Consider the following 21,736-nt stretch of genomic DNA (forward strand, 5'->3'; position numbering starts at 1 on the left):
AGTCAGAGAGCAGCGCTCTTCATCTCGCCCGATGAATTATTCAACCTTTATGAATCATTGAATCGAGATTTCTTTTTAGGCCACATCGTAAGACGGCAAACATTCTCTCACTCCCCATCTCCTAAAGACTTATTCGCTCACAGACAGGCTTGCACCTCACAAGGACTGACTCATGAACATCAGCTACACAGTGCAGTGACAAACTCCTGAGGGAGGTGCAAGTCACCTGTCCAGTGGCATTTCTTGAAATGGGATTTTGTTGAGGGGGTCCATGTCTGTCCAGCCCCTACAGGCAGGGACCTTCTGTCTGATCTCCTATTGCTCCGCTCTGACCAAGAGCAGCTCTCAGCTCTACAGGGATCCTTCATTCAGAAAAGGCTGTTTGCTTGATAAGTCTTTCATTTTTAGAATGGAAACATTAAAAGCAGCTATTTGTCAATGCAGTGGATGGGGGGACCTGATGTCTCTCAGCTTGCAGAAAGACAATGCAGGAAGCAGGGCCACTGTGACACTCTCAAAAATAAGAGCGTGAGCTTACTTTGCAAGTGGATCCCAGTTCATTGTACTGCAGTGCGACTGTCTGTACACATTGGTTTCCTCCTGATCGACCAGCAGAGAGATGGTTCTGACTTACCTAGTTCATGACCAGCATGTGTCTCAGCCAACAAAGCCATCCATTTCTGCGTGCAGAAGCTGAGTCAATGATTAATATCCAGCATTTGCTGCTCTAGTTTATGCATAGCTGTGCCTGCTGACTGGACTCTCATGGGGTTTCCCAGACAACCTCATGGTCTTCTGGCTGGTTTGGGTGTCGAGGGTCATTGCTGTAATGCAGACACATTTGCAGAGAAAGCACAAACAACCAAAAATAGACAATTATGTGAGCGATCCTGTACCTCCTGTGCTCATTCTGCCTTCTCACCTGCTCCCTTACTGCCTATGAGCTTTTGCTTTTATCGGCCTCTTACACTTGTGCAGGTACAATGCAATACCGAGTACTGCCGCATAACACAGTTTCTGCAGGTCCACAATGAGAGGAGAACTTCTGAATTTCAAGAAAGGTGCACTTCTCTTCATGGTCACTTCCAGAGACAAGGAAGGCACTCCATATCATTTTACTACACTTGCATACCCTGAAGGAGGAATGGCAGCATACAGAGCTGCAGGTGGCAGCACCGAGTCAGGTAGTAGAGCACTTCCCATGGCTGTCAGCTGCTCTGTGGTTACACTTTCCATTGGCATTTCAGCTCTTCTCTTGCCGTACTTGGAGGATGGAATGTACATGGTAAAATGTGTGATTTCACATTGACATCTTCTCAGGCTGCTCTTCTGCTTCTCCTTTTCAGTAAATTGTTCATCCTCTATCAAACTGGACAACTCACTCATTTCACATACTTCTTCGGCTAAGAGCCTGGCAGTAATGATCGACTCAGGTTTGTCTTTCTCTCAACATACTGAAGCCACTGCCTGGTCCTGCACATGCATCCTGCCTAACATCCCCAGGATCTGCACTTATCTCACAACAAGCTCTACACAACTCCTGGTCCAGGCTGTGGTGATATCCGCCTGGATTACTGCAACTCTCTCCTGTCTGGCCGTATGGCCTCTGCCATCAAACTTCTCCATTTGATACAGAATGCTGCTGCCCAACCTACCAAAGTGTTCCTCTGTATCCCCCCCTTCCATTCCCCCTCTATTGGTTTCCTACAGCTACTTCCCATCAAGACTCTAGTTATGGAATACAAAACTATCAACAGATCTGCTCCCCGATATCTACCTGATAATTTGCTACACTACAACCAGACTGCTACTCTCCTCTATTTCTTGTGGGTCTACGCATAAGAGACACAAAATCAGAAGTACAAAGGTTTTCGGTTCTGGCTGCAATGTGGTGGAATGACCTTTCCTTCCTACCCAGAAATCTCTCTCAACATTCAAGAAGGGTCTCAAAACTCACCTCTGATCTCCCATGTTCTCCATAAATATGTACCACATTATCTGTTTAAAAAGAAAAAACTCTATGGTATATTTAACTGCTTGTGTAATGTGTACTGGTTTAAACAGTGACGTGAGACAAATTGACTGTACTCAAGAATTTGTGTCTGCATATAGATGTCGCCAAGCTTTTTTTTCTAAGATGATCCTTGCTTTGGAGGAGAATTAATGAATAAAGGTAAATGTTACCTTGCATTCCTTATGAGCAAAGCATGTGACGTAACGCCTCACCTTGCATATCTCCACCTCCTACACCTCCCTGTTGCTTAATAATCCCTATATTATTAGAGAGAGTCAGCATGTCTACCTGCATTCATGCACACAATGATTTACACAGTGTAGGGGTCAAATGAAGCAACTCAAGACATTGACAGGCCATAGACGAATATATATGTGTGCATGTGAATATGCGCACGTGTAACTGCACCTTCATCCTTACTGTACACTGATGAGCCATGTTTAAAATGATGGATGTTGCTAACACTTATCGTGCTCATTACAATTGAAGCACTTTTCTCATCTCTCTCACGCTCATCTCTGCTTTTCAAGACCTTTCCCTCTTTCTCACTTGGCATAGGCTTTTCTACGTTAGATTTGTCAAATGGTGTTTTAATCAGCAATTGTGTTAAAAGGGAGGCTATAAGGTTGTGTGACAGGCGAGGGAAGGTGTATATGATGACAGCCATGAATGTGCCCTGACACAAACTGCACATCTGTGTAAACCATGTGTACTTTCATAGTTTTAAAAAACAAGCACACACTGTTACTAATATATATACATACACCAATTTACACAGATACAGCCAGAACAAAGTGTACAATGGACCAGTGTATACTCAAGCATATATATACTCCAATGCACAGAGGATTAGATAAATAGGTGCTTTACTGGGATAAACAGATTTTTCAGCTTTTCAAAGCAAGACCTGTACTCATATAAATAAACGCTGAAAACAATGGTGCTGTCATGCGGGGCCGAGAGAACCGGGACGGCAGGACCCAAGTGCGGAGTCGCTCATCTGGATTCAGGGGATAAGGCAAGTTTTTGGAGTCGGGGTCAGGCAAATGGTCGGTCGAACAGCGGTCGGAGTCAGAGCGAGGATCCATGGACAAGGTCAGGAGATGAAGCGAAAGGTCAGTCGGTCAGGGGTCGGCGTTTGAATGAAGATCCGTGGACGTGGTTGGCAAAGAAAGCGAAGGGATGAAAACTGGAAGATGAGAATGAAGAACAAGTGTTGAGTGTTCACTGGACATCACGAGGAAGGGCGGTTGTCTCTGACGTGACTCCGCAAAGGTATGAGAACTGAGGAGGGTCTTTTAAAGGGTTAGCAGTTAGTCAGGTGCTGGACCAGAGTCAGGTGCTGTTGGTTGAGTTGTGGGCATGGATGTGACAGGTGTAAATAATAGATTGTTAAAAAAAAACATTAATATTTTAAAGTTTACAGAATGATGTAAGTAACATCTAAAGGGAGAAAACACTGAGTATAGGTTTTGTTTACATTGCATTTATGGATTTGACAGACACTTTTCTGCAAAGCAATGTAAACCCCAGAGTACACTCGCTCTTCATGCTACAAATGGTCAAATTACAGGTTTTTGAAGATGCATTTTCCAGTTTATTGATTTATTTTTTGCTGCATTTCATTCAATTGTCTTTTTCCTAAAAGTTCTAGGACAAACGTGACCTATTTTTACCCAACTAGCTGACAGATGGGCTGGAATACATATATTTTTGAATGTATTGTTATTTATAGCAAATTTCAATTAGGTTTAATTGTAATTTAACTGAAGGTAATGCCATTTTTTTCATGGTTATAGCCTAGAGTTTTACAGAACCAAATCTATAAATAAGTTGAGGAACGTCTGTATTATTAAACTTTTATTGATTGAAACTTAGTAGTGAAAGTGACTTTGGTGTTGAAGCGAGTTACAGACTTCCAGTCTCAGTTGTGCTCATAAGTTAAGGAGCCAGTGTATAGAAAAGTACATTTAAATACAGATAGCGCTATGGATACAAACATGTGGTTACTAAAGCACAACTTGTAGGTATATCACTACTTTCTTGCTAGCAAAAATAATTCAAATAGCTGCCTGTTAATGTGACTTTTAGATTACGTTTATGCAGGTAATGGTGGAAGATGGTGTTGGAGATACAGAGAGAAATGAGTCCAAAAGAGATATTTTGAGACCCTTCTTGAATACTGGGAGGGATTCAGCACCTTTGAGGGAGAGCACTTAGACTGAGAACTGGAGGGTATTCAGTTTTTGTAAGTGAGACAAGCAAGTCACCAAAGGTGAAGAAGTACAGCAATTTTGCTAGGGTACAGGAACTAATCGGGTCCTCTTAGAATTGGGTTGCTAGTTCTTTGACCATCTTATTGGCTGTAAGCAAAGTCTTAAACCTGTTACAGGTGCAAAGTGCTTTGGTTTCATAGCAGAGGCTGAAAGATCAGAGAGCAGGGTGTTACTGTATTCCAGGCAAGATATCACCATAAATGCACCAGGAGCTGTGTAGGGTGTAGTGAGAGGTATGGGCAAATTCTTTGGATGTTTTCCAGAAGATGTCTACAAGATCAGGTGATGGCAGCAGTGTCATGGAAGAAGCAGACTTCAGTCAATTGTTACTGCCTGACTTTTGACTGATGAAGAGGATGAAATAAGGCATTTTTCAAGTTTGATGGAAAGCTTTGAACTGTGAAATGCAGAATTTGTCTTAGAAAGGTTCAGTGTTAGACGGTGATTGATTATCCAGGCAGAGATGTCAGAGAGAAACGCTGCTCTGGGTGAGGATACATCTGTGTTGGTTGGACACAAAGATGGGAAGACCTTTGTTTTGTTTGCATTGTAGTTATAGGAGAATTGGTAAGAGGCAACGAGTGAGACCTAGCTGAGGGAAGCAGTTTGTGTAGAGAGGAGTAAGAGACCTTGTCCAGTGGAATTTATGTTGAGAGAGCCTGAGGGGCACAGATGGAGATGTACCAAATCACCTGGTAATATTTACCTGACAGGTAAAATTCTAAAATTTTTGGTTATGATCCTTTCATATTGAGGTTTGTAGCAAGGTAAGGAGGATCTAGTCATAGCATCTGCAGCAGAGAGGTCAAGAAAAATGGGAACTGAGAAGAATGAGGCAGCTCTAGCAGGTTGGAGAGCTTCTTACATTGTGAGTAGGGCAGTTCTGGTGGAATGAATGATTTTGAAATTGGATGGATATCCTTCAGGGAGATCAGTCTTATCAAGTAATGTTGATGACTGATTGTATACGGTGCACTCAAGGGCTTGGAAAGGAAAGGGAGGAGAGAGGAGAGACCATAGTCTCTTATTCTAGAGTGATGCTATCCGGAGAAAGTGTCTTTAACAGTAATAATACATGGGCGGTTTTGAGGGCAAGTGGGAAGCTACCAGAGGTTCAGGTTAAACAGGCTCCTAAGGATGCATTTTAAGTGTGTTACATTCTATTTGTAATTTTGACCCCTAAATCCCAAATTTTGGTGGCAAACCAATATAGTGGTCAAACACTAGTATCACTGCATTTATCAGTGCATTTGTTATGTGGCTTATTATGAACAACATCATCACAGTACTTGATAAGTGGTGTAGGAATCACTCTGAAATCCTGGAAGAAAGTGTAGAATGTCACGGGAGGGGCAGGAGGTGGAGACGATGAGTCTGAAGACTATGTGCACAAACTGAACTATTACTAACAGTCCCAATCAGGAAAGACAGATTGTCCCCTCTGGTCCTACTTTTCACCAGGTATGGAGGCTGTTCATGGTCTTCAGCTGTTAAATTCCACCACCAGCAACTTGGATATTCCTCTACTCTCACTTTAAACACTTTTCTCTGTAGTGACAAAGATATTTCCTAACTGTCACACTGACAGTTTTACGGTATTACAGTTTGGTACAGCCAAAACAGTTTGATTAATCCCAGCTGCCAATATCTGAGGATGTTTTTACTCTGCGTATGAAAGAAGCATAGGTCAGTCTTACCTTGTGCGTTCTGATGTTTCATTGAAGGATGAAGGGATTTTGAGAGTGCTCAAAGTATTAGAAAAGGGAAAAGCTGGTAGCATAGTGGTAAGAGCTTCTACCTTTGGACCCCAAGGTCACAGGTTTCATTCCTAGTTCAAACTGTAGTACCCTTGCGCAAGGTACTTACCCTAAATCGTTCAAGTAACTGGCCCATGGGGAAAAAAAAATCATGAAACAGCAGAAGAATTAAATGTGTATTCAGTAACTGACCACCAGTGAGCAACAAGGCATTCTTGGTCTCCATATTTTTTTAATGCATGTATGTTCATTTTTAAGGAGTGGAGGTGTCACACCTCAGCTGGTCACCCTCCCCAGGTTCAGCTGTGAAGAAAAGCATGTCCTGCTAGTACACTGCAGGGTTCCAGCACTGGGCAGATCTGTGGGAGTCCAAAATGTGTCTGAGGACTCTTGTCTTTGGCCACTGTCGTTGAAAACAAAATGCTTCTACATGAGCCCAGCTAGATACCTAGGAGTTGATCCATAAGTTGGCCACATTATCAGTATGATAAAGCTTCATGAAGTTGGCCCCCCTACAAACAGCATAAATGAAGACGCCCCATTTTCAGCAACCATGACTTCAGTGTCCTAATGATAAACTATAATTGCCCTAATGGTAGCGAAACATCTGTAATTGTGTTAGCACAGCTGAAACTTGTTGTTCTGTTCAAGAAGGCAAGTAAATTGTCTTTCCTTGGACTGCAAGGTACTGGCATTCCTAAAGTTCATTTCAGGGTTCAAAAATGGGCAAAACGAAAAAGCTTTCTTAGGAAACATATATATTGTTGTTTTGGGAAATAAAGGTTATTCCATGTGACAGATTGCCAAGAAACTGAAGACTTCATGCAAAGGTGTCCACTACTGACTTGGGAGAACAAGGACAACTGGTTACTGGATATAACCAGGAGAGAACTGGAATGAGTACAGAATAAGAAGATCTAGAACAAATACATCAGAATCTGTAGATTGAGAAAAAGACATCTTACAGGTCATCAGTTGGCTGCTTCCTTAAAAGTTAAATAGTTCACGTCAAACAGCAGTGTCATCTGTGACAGTTAAAAGACGACTCCAGGATGCTGGCCTTAGAGGGAGAGTTTCAAAGAAAAAGCCATAACTGTGAAATATTAAGAAATGGTTAAAATGAGCAAAAGAGGACAGAAATTGGGTGGTGGATGACTGGAAAAGCGCATTATGGACAGTGTATTATGGACAGTCTGTCTTCAATATTGCCCAAGACACTGGATTAACGTTGAATTTTTAAAACTCTTTAATGGTACCTTGATTTAGAAAAAAGTATCAATTCGTTCAAAAAAAAAAACGAACATTTCTGGGTGATTCCAAGCTTTTGGCCACCAGTATACACACACACACACACATTCACGTAACGTATAAACTGCTTGAGTTAAATAATGCGATTAAGCAAACGAGCAGATATTTAACACCGTAAAACTTTTGGTCTTGCAACGTGTTTTCCACCCACCCCAGTCATCTAATCGGACTCTTCAGCGGGACACGTGACAGATGAGCGACGAAGGTGTTCTGGGAAACCGCGAGATCCCGTCCTTTTCATTTTGAAACGTGCACTGCTGACACAGTAGCCTCTGTCCATGGTACCCAACCCCCCCGACAGCGACCACCACAACCACCACCATAAAGCAGCGCGATTCCCTGGAGATGCATCTCCTGTTCCACATCAGCGTACGCAGCTGCCCCTACAACCCCTCCCCCCGAACCTCCCCACCCATCATGTGCGCTTCCTTTCTCACCCGAGTAAGAGCCGTTCGGTTCGGCAGAACTGCACGTCCACGCCGAACTCCGAAGCTGTGCGTATTTTAGGTGTCATCGATCGATCGGGGGATGCCGTGAGGGTAAATCGCTGAATAATCGGCACTTTTACCCTGCAGCATCGGTGTTGTGGCACGCAGGTCCTGCCTGGTATCAGTGTGCGTACCACTGAATCGCTGTATGGACTGTTAACCCAGGCAGAATAAAAGGGGGAGTGGGCTGGGGTTGATGTCCCAGGCAGCTGGCGGGGTGGGGGGGTAGGGAGGATGGACAGAGAGGAGCGAATCAGCGGGGTTCTGTGCGTCATGTGCTGCGAGGGACGGCACTCTCCTGCGGCCCATTGATCAGACGCTCATTACAGCGCGACCTGCCCGCTCATCGGAGCCTCTCTCCGCTTCGTCGTTCTGTTTCACAGGCAGCTTTCCAAAGGCAAAACCCCCCGCCCCCTGCCCCCCGGGGGGCGCTGGACTTCGAGCAGCCAAAGACCAGCTGAAGGCAAAGCGGGCAGCGTAGGACGGGCCGGCGGGTTTGTGAGCTGGGGGGGGGGGGACTTTATGGGGCGGGGGTGGTCTGCGGGTCCTCCACTGCACCCAGGCTGGCGCGGAGAACATGAGAGGTGGTGAGAGTCTCGGTGGGTCGCTGCCGTGTGCCAGGGATTGATGATGCTCCTCTCCGTGGCCGTGGGCTCCCTCCCTGGATTCTATCACACATGGATGGTTCTACCAGCACTGGAGTGCAGATGATGATGATGACGATGACGATGATGAGCGTACGAACAAGGATTTCGTTTTGCATCTGAGGACAGCTCGAACCAAGTCATTTTACCGTACCAAAAAAGACATCTCTATCTGAGAAAAGGGACAATTCTGGGAGGGGTAGGGGGAGCACGGACGGTGACAACAGATGCGAGAGGTGCGCGCTTCGGAGACGCTGGTTGTGTGTGTAACCGGAGCGCGGCGCGGAGGACAGGAGACAGCTCCACGGTGTCCAACATTGCGGAGGATACAAAATAAATAATTAACGTGTCCCTTTTCGCTTTTGTGTAAAAAAAGAAAAAAAAAAAAAGATCAGAGAGCCACAACAGAACACAGACAAGATCATGCCCCTCTGAAAAAGAAAAAAAAAAATCTTGTGGATCTCCTTTGTATTTACTGTGTCAGATTTAAATGATTTCATTGAGAGCACAGTCATAATTCGCATAGGTATGATAACTGCTGCTCAAGTGTCTCTGTGAAAGGGTGCGCACAGAGAGAGCCGAACGAATGTGGGGGGGAAGCGAGTGCATCTCGAGACGAGCATGAACGTGGCACCCACATTTGGGAGCAAACGGACCAAGTTGGAGCAACACGTTCATCGTGTCTATGTTCAGTAGCTCGGAGCGGAGACGGAGCGCTCTGCGCTAAGCGCGCAACAGAAACCCAGCCCGTTCTCACAGAGACCAGTTTTTCAGACGAGTGTCGCGCGTATTCTTGGCGATCTTGCGTGGACGTCCGTCCTCCCCGTGTTCGCTCGGCGCACCCGCGACCGCAACACGGAACAGCTGTATCATATGTGTGCCGAGTCCTGGAGCCGATGGGATGTAATGTGGTGTGCTCGCGCTGAGTCTCCTCCTCTGCTGCTCCCTCACCACTGGCGATCGGTGTCCACGGAATGGCGCGGTTCGGAGACGAGGTGCCGTCCAGGTACGGCGGGGGACCCGGCCAAGGCGGCCCCGGCCGCGGCGGTAGCAGGCAGGGCGGCCCGCCCGGAGCCCAGAGGATGTACAAGCAGTCGATGGCCCAGCGAGCCCGGACCATGGCGCTATATAACCCCATCCCGGTGCGGCAGAACTGTTTCACGGTCAACCGCTCCCTCTTCATCTTTAGCGAGGACAACTTTGTGAGAAAATACGCCAAAAAAATCACCGAATGGCCATATCCTTTTGAAAGCCCCCAAAGCCCAGGTACAGTACAGTGCGGCCGAGTGCGAAGAAGGAATGCAAATAAGACTAATAACCGCTAATGACGGGAAGATGGGGTCGTGGGGAGAGGGGGGTGGGGTGCCAAGGTGTCCGGGTGTCACACCGGTGTCCATTTGTCTCGTTCTGAAGGGATCGATTTTGCCCTCGTTTCGCCACAAGTTTTTCCGCAGCCAGGACTGCGTCTTTCATATGCCAAGGGGTTGACGGTAATAATCATTATGAGTAATTATGATGGTCTCAGATGAATTGAACCCCGGTTTTGGCAACAAGAATTTGAACCGTTACAGAAGCCTTAGCGGGAGGGGGCGGGAGGTAGGAGGGGGGGGGGGTGGGGGCAACGTGTTCTCTCAGGTAATTTCATTCATTTTCCCTGCATGACATTTAAACTGCGGGATTATTATTATTATTATTATTATTTTTATTATTATTGAATGACTGTGACGCTTGTTTTCACGCTGAATTCATGCGAACGTGAGGTATGGTTCTACCATTCGTGTCCGACTCCATGTCTGTTCCCTAGAAATAGAATAGATCAGAGGTAATAATTGTTTTGGAAGTCCTCTATTAAATGACACGCGCGACAAACCCTTTTTTCCCTTCCCTGGTGTTCTTTTCATTTCCGTCCTTGCTGCACATCGGCGATGAGATAGAAGCGCGGAATCGGCCGACAGGAGGGGGGCCGCTGCGACGCGCCGCGCCGCGCCGCGCTGCGCTGGTTCCCGCTGCCGTGGCGAAGAGGCGGTGTGTCTCTGCTGGGCTGCTGGTGCTGATGTCAGCATGTGGAGCCTCGGTGCCTGGAGGGGGGAGGGGGGGAGGGAGAAGGAGAGAGGTGTAGCGAAGGATCAGAGTGAGTGAGACCAAGGTAAAGAGGGATGGGGAGCAGGGTAAGAAGTAGGGCTTCTTACACTTGACAGAACACCGAGAGCAATGGAAGGGGGGCAAGAGCCAGGGTTTGAGGTGATGCCAGCCACTTTATCATGTGTGAGTTAGCATAGGGGCTTCAGTGAAAAGGACAGTGTGCATTTGTGGACGTGCTCCCTGTGTGGTTGAGGTCTCTTAACCTGTCTCCCTCGTTTTCTAATTCCTTTGCTTCCCTACTCCTTTGTGTTAGGGTAGGACTTATGAGTGTGCACTGAGACACACGTGCTGTGGGAGAGCTGGCTTCCTTTGATTCAGTATCGCCGCATGCGAAGCTGAGGTGTCTCGTGGTTGGCTGCCCTGTCTGTTTCAGAAGCCATATTGTATGTCTGCGGGCGAACAGGGACGATGTCCTTGTCCATGTGAGCGACGAGTGGTCGTGTGCACTGCCAGGCATAGGGGGGCATTTAAGCTCCCCTCCATTGAAACTCGGGGCACTTTGTGTGTTCGCCTGCTGGTGCACGAAGAGAACAGGAGAAACACTATGAAGAAGAAAACTATAGCCATGTTTAGGCAGACAGTTAACCCATGGAAGCAGGAAATCTTTGCGCTTACAGCAGACAATTTGGGGTTTGTGTGCAAATATGTCAAGAAGAAGGATTGGTAACTGTTGTAAATTAAGGGTTTGACATTTAAGATACCTGACAATGACACTGATACCCTAGTAGATATGCTGGAATGGGAATCGCAAGAAGATGTATAAGAGAAATATGCCACCAAGATTGGAAATGGAAACGGTACCGAAAAGGGGAGGAGTGTTAGCGATCCTTAAGAAGGATACTTCCTCCCCAGGCTCATCAAGCCCTTCTTGCTTTTGTCTTTCCCATGCTTTCATTATGTTCTACCACACTGACATGCTGGAAGTCCACTGGGAAGCTTGTCCTTCAATCTCGAATTCTCCCAAAGCTCCTCAACATCCGGGTCCCCAAACATTTTATCTGTCCCTCTCTGTCATTCACAGATGTACTGGTATGAAGGGCTAGCAGTATGGCTGTATTCCAGCTGGGTACAAACTACTCCGAACTAGTAAGCGGTTGCAGAGGACGTCCAGGTTCATTAACGCAGCGGGCCTCTATGAGAGTATGGGACCGTTGAAGAAGAAACCAAGCAGTTCCTAGACATATTTCTGCTCCCATCCCTAATGTCCATCACAGTCCCCCGTGCTTCTAAGGTGACCCCCAAGATCACAGGGTGATGGCAGATGGAAAGCAACCCTCATATCTCTTTTTTGCTTCCTGCATTAATTGTCTATTTCATGGTGTCTCGTCCCCTAATACACTTCCAATAATCCATTTAGGCCTAGTTAATGGCTGTAATGTTATGGCATTCCATTCTCTGCTGCTCTGTATGCATCAATCGTGTTCTTCGTTCTTTTCTGTATCCATTTCTTTTTATTTCCTCGATTTCATTTTCAGTAATCATTTTTCATGTGCTGTGCCATGCAAAAGGTTAAGAACACTGGAATCAACTGCAGTATTTTTGCAGTATAAGATGTTAACTGAATAATATAGGATTTTTCAGTCATATAGTCAATGAAAGATTACTTTCTCATAGCAAAATATGTGATTTTGGTTGTTTGTCAAATATTAGCACTGTGAAGGAAACAAAAGTTATCTTGGGGCTCTGATTCAAGACGGAACAGTGTAAACTGCAGGGGAACATCTTTTTCCATGAATTGTTCCAGGAATGTGTCTCGGAATACCACTGTTTCTGAGGAGGATCAAATGGAATATGGCTTTACCCAAAGCTCTTTCTCCTGATGCGTTGCTGTCTTGCATGACCTGTTTGTTAGATCATTGTTTTTCAGATGTAAAAATGCAATTACTTTAACTTAGAAAGCAGCAAAACTTTGAAGTCAAAAGAGTCTGCCTGCCATTGAGAAATTAGTGGCTTCAGAAGATGTATACCGCACTGACCAGGGACTGACCACACTGGGCTGTTTTGGCATCTCATTTTTCTGTGCCGGTCTGTTTTCTTCTTTTGCGCCATTCAATGATTTTGCCTTATTACAGAGAAGATCCATACAATTATTTATTCTTCTCAGTACCTATGCTTAGTGTATCTATTTGAATTGTGTGTTTCTTTCTTTGGATGATGTGGACCGGAGGTCTTGTTGACATCACATCATGCCCCAAGTGGCTGGGGAGGTGCATGTTTCTGATGTAGCATTGGAGGGTTCATCATGTGCGTTTCACATTAGCCTGAATAACACCATACATGTCAGACAAGATAATTAACTGATCTGTGTCAAGTTGATGAAAAGGTTCTGAGTGCTGGAGGCACATCTCGACATCAAGTTGCTTTTCACTTTTTTTAAATCAGAAAGAGGTACTCATGGACTTATTTCTTTTGCAGCAGAGAGCACTGGTGCCTTGCAGCTCCTGGGCTTATGCTTCGGGTGTGGGTTCGAAAACGGCTCAGTCTCTGTGCATTTTTCGTGTTTGCTTGGATTTCTTCAGCGTATTGGTTCCACGGGCCAAGGACGTGTGTCAGGGGAACAGGTTACTCTAAATTGCCCGCAGTGTGTATGTGTTAGTGAATGGGTGTGTTACATCTTCTGTATAAATGAGCAAAAGAAGCAGCTCTCAGTGTGGTGGTTAGAGTTGTTCCCTTTGGATCCAAAGATTGACAGTTCAAACCTCACCTACTGTAGTGGTATCCTTGATCAACATACTTGTCCTAAACCACTCTGGTAGAATGGCCCAGCTGCGTAAATGGATGAATGATTTTAGGTGGTTTAACTTTATAAGTTGCTTTGGAAGAAAAAAGTCAGATAAATGAGTAAATGAAAGAATGTAGATAACTCGGAACAATATATCAAGTGTTCTCTCTATATTCAGGTATGGGAATGATATGTTGTAAAGAGGTGTGAATGCACACCAGGTATGACTGCAGTGCTGCCTTCACTAACAAAAAATTCTTCCTGTCATTTAAATACAATATGTATTTCATACAGTATAACAGTCTCCATTTTCCACAACTTCATTTGACATTACAGTGAGTGTGACTAAAGGAAAATCACTTTTAGTTAAAAATAAATCCGGTTTATACTTGTCAGAGTGACCAAAAGGAACATGGGTATTTATATCGATTGATTCTGTGGCTGCAGCTTGACAAGTGTTGGGATATCCTGTGCTCCTTGTTAAGTATGTACTGGTGTGTCAATTAAAAAAAATGCAGTGCCTTCACCAAATTGTAAACTGTAGGTGCAACATCTGGAGTTTCCTAAATTTGTACATGTCAGTGATACAAATATTCTCACCTGGACTAATTACGCAGCCCTTCGGTTCATCGTCGTTTTTCGTCCCAACAGAGTGCTGCGGACATTCAATTGTCAAGTGTTTATATCCAGTCTCTCCATTTAAAGCAGTTGCACGTTATAGATTGCACATCTGCATATACGATGGCTCTTTGTTAAAGGGATATGTAAATCAAGTATTTAACGTTGCTGAATTGCAAATATGATTTGCAAAAGATGAAATTCTGTGGCTGGGCTTGAATTACAGTGGCATCAAAGCAAGGCCTCTTCAGAGCTGGCAAGTGGATAAACAATGTGGCGGTCAGTCTCGTCCACATGGTCAACACCGTCTGCCTCCAGCAGGCACTCCGCGGGTTAGCATGTTCTAGCTTGGCAGGTCTGCTTCTTTCCGGGGAACATGTCCAGGTCCAGGGACTCCTTGAGTACAAGTGTGCTTTGTGTTGTGACTTTATCTGACACATTCTGCCTGTTATTTTGCCCCTATTTAATGATTCATTTTTTTTTACACCAGCTTTGGGATAAACATTGGAATCAGGGTGGTCAAAGTGGTTTAGCAGTCGTTACAGTGGAGTTCCCACATTGCTGTGATACAGGAATCTCACTATTCCCAGCATGCATGCTGTCCTTCAAGCTAGTTAGTAAACATTTTTTTTTTTCAGGAGAGCACTGAAATACATTATCATTTTCACATTATGCATTTAGCAGACACTTTTCTCCAGTGCAGCATACAACTGGGTGTAGGGTACCGTACATTTCACAACCAGCAAAGAGCTTTAGATGCGGACATGTAATAGCGGAAGCATAGTTAGTTTGTCTGACACCACCTTTTTTGCCAGCATATATTACACAAATAACTGTCAATAAAATTTGTTCTGATAGGACCTCAGAATGTGATTGTGACAGATGGTGTGATGCAAATTTATGAAGCCATTGAAGGATCCGGAGGGAAGTGAATCTGAAAGAAATACATTTTGAGACCCTTTTTGGATGCTGAAAGGGATTCAGTAGTTCTGAGGGAGAAGGGGAGCTCATTCCACCATATCAGAGGGGTACCCAAGAACCTGTGGACTTTTGATTTTGGACCTCTTGGGAGTGCTACCACTGAGTGGCCAGAGGTGGAGGAGCGTAGCATTCTTGCTGAGATATAGGGAGTGATGTGATAAGGTGTTGTAGTTACTGTGGTGCAGATCCTTTCATTGTCACGTAGACTGTGTCAGAGTCTTGCACTTGATACAGACAATCATAGGAAGGCTTATTTCTTGTGACAGGTTCCGGAGACCCGTTTTGGCGGTGTTGATAACATCTGGCTGGAGGTCTGCATTCTGATGTGGAAGCACGGGGTGTTAGGGTTGGGGTGAGTGTATATTTGTGCATGACAAACTGGGTTGGAGGGAAGGAGTGGTAAGGAACCTTACTTTCCCCCCCTTTGTCTGGAGTCGGTGATCTACATTCAATCTGCAGAATCTAAATAATTCATTGGCCCTCCCCTTGCCGGGTAGCGTGTGCTGATGACTGCGGATCGAGAGGCTTGCTGGGGTGGACGTCGGGGGTTCAGACCTTGTATGGTGGTTTGTTTTAGCAGACCCTGTCCCATCACCCTCCCTCCTTGAACTGCGATGCGACATCCCCTCCACCAAAAAAAAAAAAAGTTAGGGTAGTGCGTCGACCGTTGCCTTTTGGATTCATCCTTTGGATGAAGCAGAGCTAAAAATACCAACTCTGTCCAGAAAGAGCACTTTTCACTTCTAGTGTGTTCCCGCCATGGCAGCCTGATGCAAGAGTCTGTCTGTTGCTGCATGAATACTGATCCACCTTTAAGCTGTACCAGTTGACAGAAAAATATTCTGTCCTGCGTTCCAGAAAGATGGAAGAAAAATAACACCAAGACACCATTACACCACGTAGTAGCTTCTGCTTCTAAAGTGCCACTAAAAATCCAGGAAGGAACCTCTCTTGTACCTTTGTCTTTTCCAATCGGCCCCATCTTCTCTACTGGTTGTGGGGAAGGGGCAGTAGGACCAGCGCGTGTGCCGCTGACGCAGTGCCCCAATGTATAACCCATGTTTACGCCATTGTAGTGTTTCTATAGGAAGTCATTGGACCCGTAGTGAAGAAAGCTTCTATGCCTGCTGTCTTGTGTGCCAGGTTTCCTTTGGTAAGTACAGTAGGTCTGCAGAGGGGAGCCTGGGGGGTCATAGAACAGTACGCCGCCCTGCGGAGTTTCCATATGCTGTTGCCCAGCTGCTCCCCTGCTGTTAGCGCTGGCTTGACCATAGGGTGGGGCTTTAGCCCCAAATATCTCAGTGGCTTGCCACAGCTTTGCTCTTTCTCTTTCTCTCATTTCCTTTCACGCTCGCTCTTCCTCATGGTAAATCTCTTGTTCTGTAGCCCCTTCCCCTTTGCTGTAATCTCGCTAATAAGATCTGAGGTCCTGTCTTCTCATCTTCAAATCCCCTCATGATACTCCCTTCCCCTTCCAACACCTTGCATTCTCCTCTTTCCTTTCAATCTACACTTTTCTCCCTTTGCTACTCCACCGCTCCACCCATGAATCCCCCAGTTCACCTTTGAGCATCTCTGCGCTGTCTCATCTCTCACAGCTTGCGCTTCATCATTCAGTCTCCCTCGCCATCTAGACTCTTTGCTTCTGCTATGCATCTTTCACTCTCTTCTGTCTGTTTTTTGGAAAACCTGGCTGTCATTTGTAAGAATTCTTCCCATTAACATCCACCCTTCTTTCACTCACCTCTGTCTGTTTCACTCTGAAGCGCCTGCTCTGCTGATGAGCTCTGCAGTGTTGAGAGCAGAAGGAGAAGAAGAAGACCTCTTTGTTTGATACAGTCTCTTTATTTTTCAGTCCTAACCAGGAATCATGACTGTGTCTCCCATTCAGCAAAACACCAAGTGGGGCAGAGTACGTTACTCACTGCACAGGGATGCCAGTCCATTTGTTGTTGCCAATCTCTGATGATTTTCAGGAGTGAAAACATCTGAAACCTGAATAGCAATAAGTGACATAAGCGATACTCTTGTTTTACCGGTAGATTTAAGCAGCATGATGATGGCATAGCCATGCTACATCTTACCAAGAAAACCCTATTAACCAAACTTTGTTGTAATTAAGCTTTATCATGCTGCAGTGTAGACAAGAGCTCCTAAGAATGTACCAGAAGGTAGCCAGCTTGAATCTCAAGTGGGAGAGTGTTGCTGTAGCCTTGATACCTGTATTGGTTGTCTGGAGTGCACCTTTCCATCTATCAAGTGTTAACCATCTGAACATTATGCTCTACAAAAATGAATGGATCTGGTCTGTTGCATGAGGTTACTTGAAAAACGGGCAGCACTGTTGCTCAGCGGGTAGCGCTGGTGCCTTGCCTCATCTGGACTGTGCATTAGGATATGGGTTGGAATGCAGCTCCAGCTCTGTGGAGTTTCCATGTTCTCCCTCTGTATTCAAGGGCTTCTCCTCACAATCCAAAGATGTGTGATTCCGAAGTACTTGTAGTGTGTGACTCTCAGGGAGTGTGTCTATTGTAGGGAGTGTAGTGTGGTGTATCTAGGAGTGTCTAGGAGTCCCTGCTAAATGAGTAACTGCAGGTACACATAACTGTAAACACCGGTAAGCGTGTTTAACAGGCTGAGTATAGGTCTGTCCGGTGGCTTCACACTTCTGAGTACATGCATGTGCGTGTGCGTGAGGGAAATGATAGAGTACAGGTCCTTTGGTAAATTCATGTTCAAGCACTTGTCCTAAGAAAGGGCAGTGCTTGATGCCTTTCCCGTCAGAGCAGAGCAAGGGTGGAGATGATGGGCGACTTCTGGACTTTAGCGTTGATTCTCCCTTCTCCATTTAATCCAGTTCAGGTGTAGCTCTCAATCACCTGATTAGAGCCCTGCGGGTTGAGGGTGCACGGCACGCCTTGCTTGTTTGTGGTCGGGGTAGAGGTATATCAGAGCAAAGCAACCAGCCAGCAGTCATCTTGTCAGTCTTTATGGCAGCCAGTGTTGTACTGGTCACTCAAGACAGCAGTCGTTGTTTCCATGGGTCAGTCACTTGGGACAGCAGTGGCTTGGTCACTCGGGGCAGGAGGCGGTAGGGAGATTAGTTCTGCCGTCCAACACCAAAGCAGGTGTCTCTGCATGACTGTGTACATTTTTCCTTTCACTCTGTTTCGGGGCCCCTGGCTGGGTGTCTGTCATGTCTAGGAAGTGAGTTTCACCCGCTCCTTCTCTCCTGCTTTCTTGCTGCCTGTGAATTATTCAGCACGGGTGGCGAGGTGGCGTAAGGGGAGGGGGTACGCTGACGTGGAGTGGCGCTATTTTTGGGTGCCGAGCACAGAGAGCGGGTGTGATGGATTGATTTTTCATGCTCGTGTTCCTGTAGTCACATGCTGCTGCTCCTGCTGCTGCTGCTGTTGCTGCCGCTGCCAGACGTTGAGACCCATACCCCTCGTACACGTTTTACCCCTAAAAACACACACGGACGGAGATTTCCTTCACATGCTTACTTTGTCACACCCTTTAGTGGGCTGAAATGCTAGATTTGGCTGTGCACAGAAAAATGTTCACATTTGGACAAATATTTCCATAAAACACGCAGTTCTAACCATTTAGAAAGAACCGCACAGGCTGCCCTGTACAGATACACGCAGAGCCAAGCATACACACTAACACTTAAGCAGATGTACATATGCATATGTATGCACATACAGACAGCAGTCACTTAAATAGATATTCTGCACTCATGTGCTGTTTTTTTTCACAGAACTGCTTGCATGTTTATTTGTAGTAACTCTTGTGGACACCAATAGATGCATTGTTTACATTTTAAACAAAGCTAAATGTATGACGTGACAATAGGCATCCACATCGACAACCAATATCAATCTTAAACTAATCTTAAATCTCTTCCTTCTTAAAGCCTGATTTAATTCTGTTTATTGTGCTTAAACCTTTCATTCAAATATGCCACATGAAATGAAATTAAAACTCATGAAATGTGTAGTTTTTACTTTGTTATATTTTAATATCATATAAAAATTAAAACGTTGCTTAATCAAATAACTCGGTGGAAATGAACAACATCACTCTGCTGAATTATTCATACAGGCAGCCAGAACTACTCAGTGCTGACTAGCTGTAACTACAACCTGGGACTGCATCTAATTACTGGTTTAACTTTAAACACACTAATGTTTTTGTCTCCCAGGTAATCACATTTTACATTTATTTTTTGCACTGCAGTCTACTGTTTGCTGCTGCTTGCAGTTAGACTAGCGTCTTTGCTAGACAAAAGGCGGCATTGCTTTTGTGCTCTCCAGCTCTTCTCTTACACACAAGTGCACTAGGTGCGCGGAATAGAGAAAGGGGTATATTCCTTGTCTCCGGTGTACATGTGTTTATATTACTTACGACATGCTTTTGTTTGACAAGGACTCAACAAAACATTTTCAAAATTAAAGTCAAGTGATTAAAAGAAGCATGAGGGACAGCTGGTAGTCTAATGGTTAGAGGTGTTGCCTGTAGACCCAACAGTCACAGGTCTGATACCCACCTCTGGCTGTAGTACTTCTGAGCAAGGTACTTACCCTAAAATTGCTCCAGTAGAATTACCCAGCTGTATAAATGGGTAAATAATTGTAGGTAGACTAAGATTGTAAGTCGCTTTGGAGAAAAGCATCGGCTAAATGAACAAATGTAAGTGGTTTGGATTTTTGTGACAACCCTTGCTATCACAAAATGTTAGAGTGAGGGATAATCCTTGCCCAGAGGGGTGTAGACAAGATCATCACTTGCTAGCTGACCCCTCTGTAGCTCTACCTGCTGAAGTCTGCTGTCCCCTCTGTAGTCTGGCCCTGTTGACAGGACTTTCAGCACTCACAGTCCTTTGGTCCTGGCTTTGTTTATACAGAATCTTCAATGAATACAGGTATAGGAAGTATCCTCATTGTTTCACTTAATTAAATGTATTTTGAGCTGGTAGGTGGTACATGGGTGGGGTTGAACTGATGGACAGTTCCCCACTCCTGCCTGAAATAAATGGAATAATGACAACCAGCTGCTGCCACTTGAAAGGAAACAAAAAGGAATTTTAAGCAGCTGGTCTGATGTGGGGAAGGAAATAAAGTCAGGCCGTGGGGGTTCATGAGTCATTTTAGAATGAACAATAGAAATTAGTTGTAGTCTAAGCTCACGTTACTGAGTGCACCTTTATGGTCAAAATAATTTAATGCTTCTTTTTTGTAATGCCCATATGATGATATGACCACTGGAATATAGATTGTTGGTTTGAATCCCACCTGCTGGTGTACTACCCATGAGTAAAGTATTTATTCTAAGTTTCTTCAGTAGAAATTACCAGGCTGTATAAATGGATAATTGTAAGTTGCTATAGGGAAAAGTGGCGAGTAAGTAATCTGCAAAGTTACATTTATACAAATTCAGGATCATACTTTCCAAGCTGATATAAAATTGTACATAAATACTAAGCAATGGTGTTTTTCCTCACTAAAAATGATATGTTAAAGGTTTGTGGGGTGTGACTATTAGTTTCCATGTGGTCCTCACTCTATACAGAAAATCTCATCTCCTTCGTAATGTTGATTGTCTGCAATTGTGTCGTCTCCTTGTAGCCTGCAGAATGTCTGCAGAAGCTTCATGGCTCTAGGATGAGATGCAGAGTGATATGGACTGCGGTGTCTGACATAATGTGATCGTTGGCCTGGGATTGCTGTCTGTCCCAGCCACATGTAGGATGGGACACGTGCTAGAAACAAAGCATCCCTGGAATCAGATTGTTCTCTAAGCACCTGAATGGCAGCTGAAGCTCCTCAGTGCTCCTCCCTTGGGTGTACAGCAGGTATCTATTATTGGGAGGGTGCTGAGAGATACTGAAGGTGACTGCACACCTCTTTCCAGTCCTCTTTGGATGACCCCAGAGAGAATTTGGGGGGGTGGAGGTAACTGCAGGCTGAGACTTCCTCAATGCAGTTATTGTCTTGTGTTATGTGCATCCATGTTTCTATTCAACTTTAAACCTAAAAGCCAGAAAAGCTACACATTCAATGCTTTTTGTCCAATGAAACCAAATGGTCACTCAGCTGTGCTCTCAGTAGCTGAACGCTGGGTGTCTTCATTGCATCTTTCAGTGCTGTTCCATCTCCTTTTCAGGGAGTTAGGGGCGAAGTCATCTCTTCCAAGATAAGAGCAATACCTCCCAGATACACATGTCTCGCAGCACAGGCAGTGGCTGTGCCCCTAACCATAATCCCACCTCCTAGCCACATTTCGCAGCACAGAGAATGCCGCCGCCCCATTTCAAGCATGCAGCAGTGAAAAACGACTCCGCCGCCCACTCCCAACAACTTGGAGAGAGAGAGTAACTGCTTTCCGCAGGAGCGCTGAAAAATTGCACGGCCATTAATTATTCACAGTGGAGCTCCAGAATGTGTGAGATAGTATTAGAAAAACAAACAGCCTGGGAGTTTAAAGCAGAATGAGGAAATCAATTCATATTTACATTTCCATTGCGAGGTGGTCAGGTCAGAGAATGAGCTAGGTCGCAGTCTGGCAACATTAATTAAGGCAAAAGTGAATCATTGTACAGCCCGTTCCAGCCTCAGACGCACTTGGTGCAGGCAAAACGCTGTGGAGTAAACTGTTGCAAATGACAGTTGTTACTACTAAGGTGTTAACAGTTCTGCAGTTACTAGTTATGCGTTTGGTTAGTTTTGGGGAAAATGGTGTGGTGTCATAAGCTGCTTTGGTAAAGTGTGATCATATTTTTTC

At 45.0% G+C, this 21,736-nt stretch overlaps 1 protein-coding gene across 17 annotated transcripts in view; it reads left to right on the forward strand.

The window, feature by feature from the left end:
* The first annotated feature begins 8,173 nt into the window (after positions 1-8,173).
* The window catches only part of LOC108930696 (voltage-dependent P/Q-type calcium channel subunit alpha-1A-like), a 102,143-nt gene continuing 88,580 nt past the window's right edge, over positions 8,174-21,736 (forward strand). For all 17 annotated transcript variants that reach the window (XM_029250335.1, XM_029250341.1, XM_029250348.1 and 14 more), the window contains exon 1: positions 8,174-9,724. In XM_029250335.1, the coding sequence (XP_029106168.1) occupies positions 9,462-9,724 (263 nt within the window). In that variant the 5' untranslated portion in view covers positions 8,174-9,461. The remainder of the gene's footprint in view (positions 9,725-21,736) is intronic.

This window comes from Scleropages formosus, chromosome 3, assembly GCF_900964775.1.
Source record: "Scleropages formosus chromosome 3, fSclFor1.1, whole genome shotgun sequence".
In the NCBI taxonomy this organism is placed as follows: domain Eukaryota; kingdom Metazoa; phylum Chordata; class Actinopteri; order Osteoglossiformes; family Osteoglossidae; genus Scleropages; species Scleropages formosus.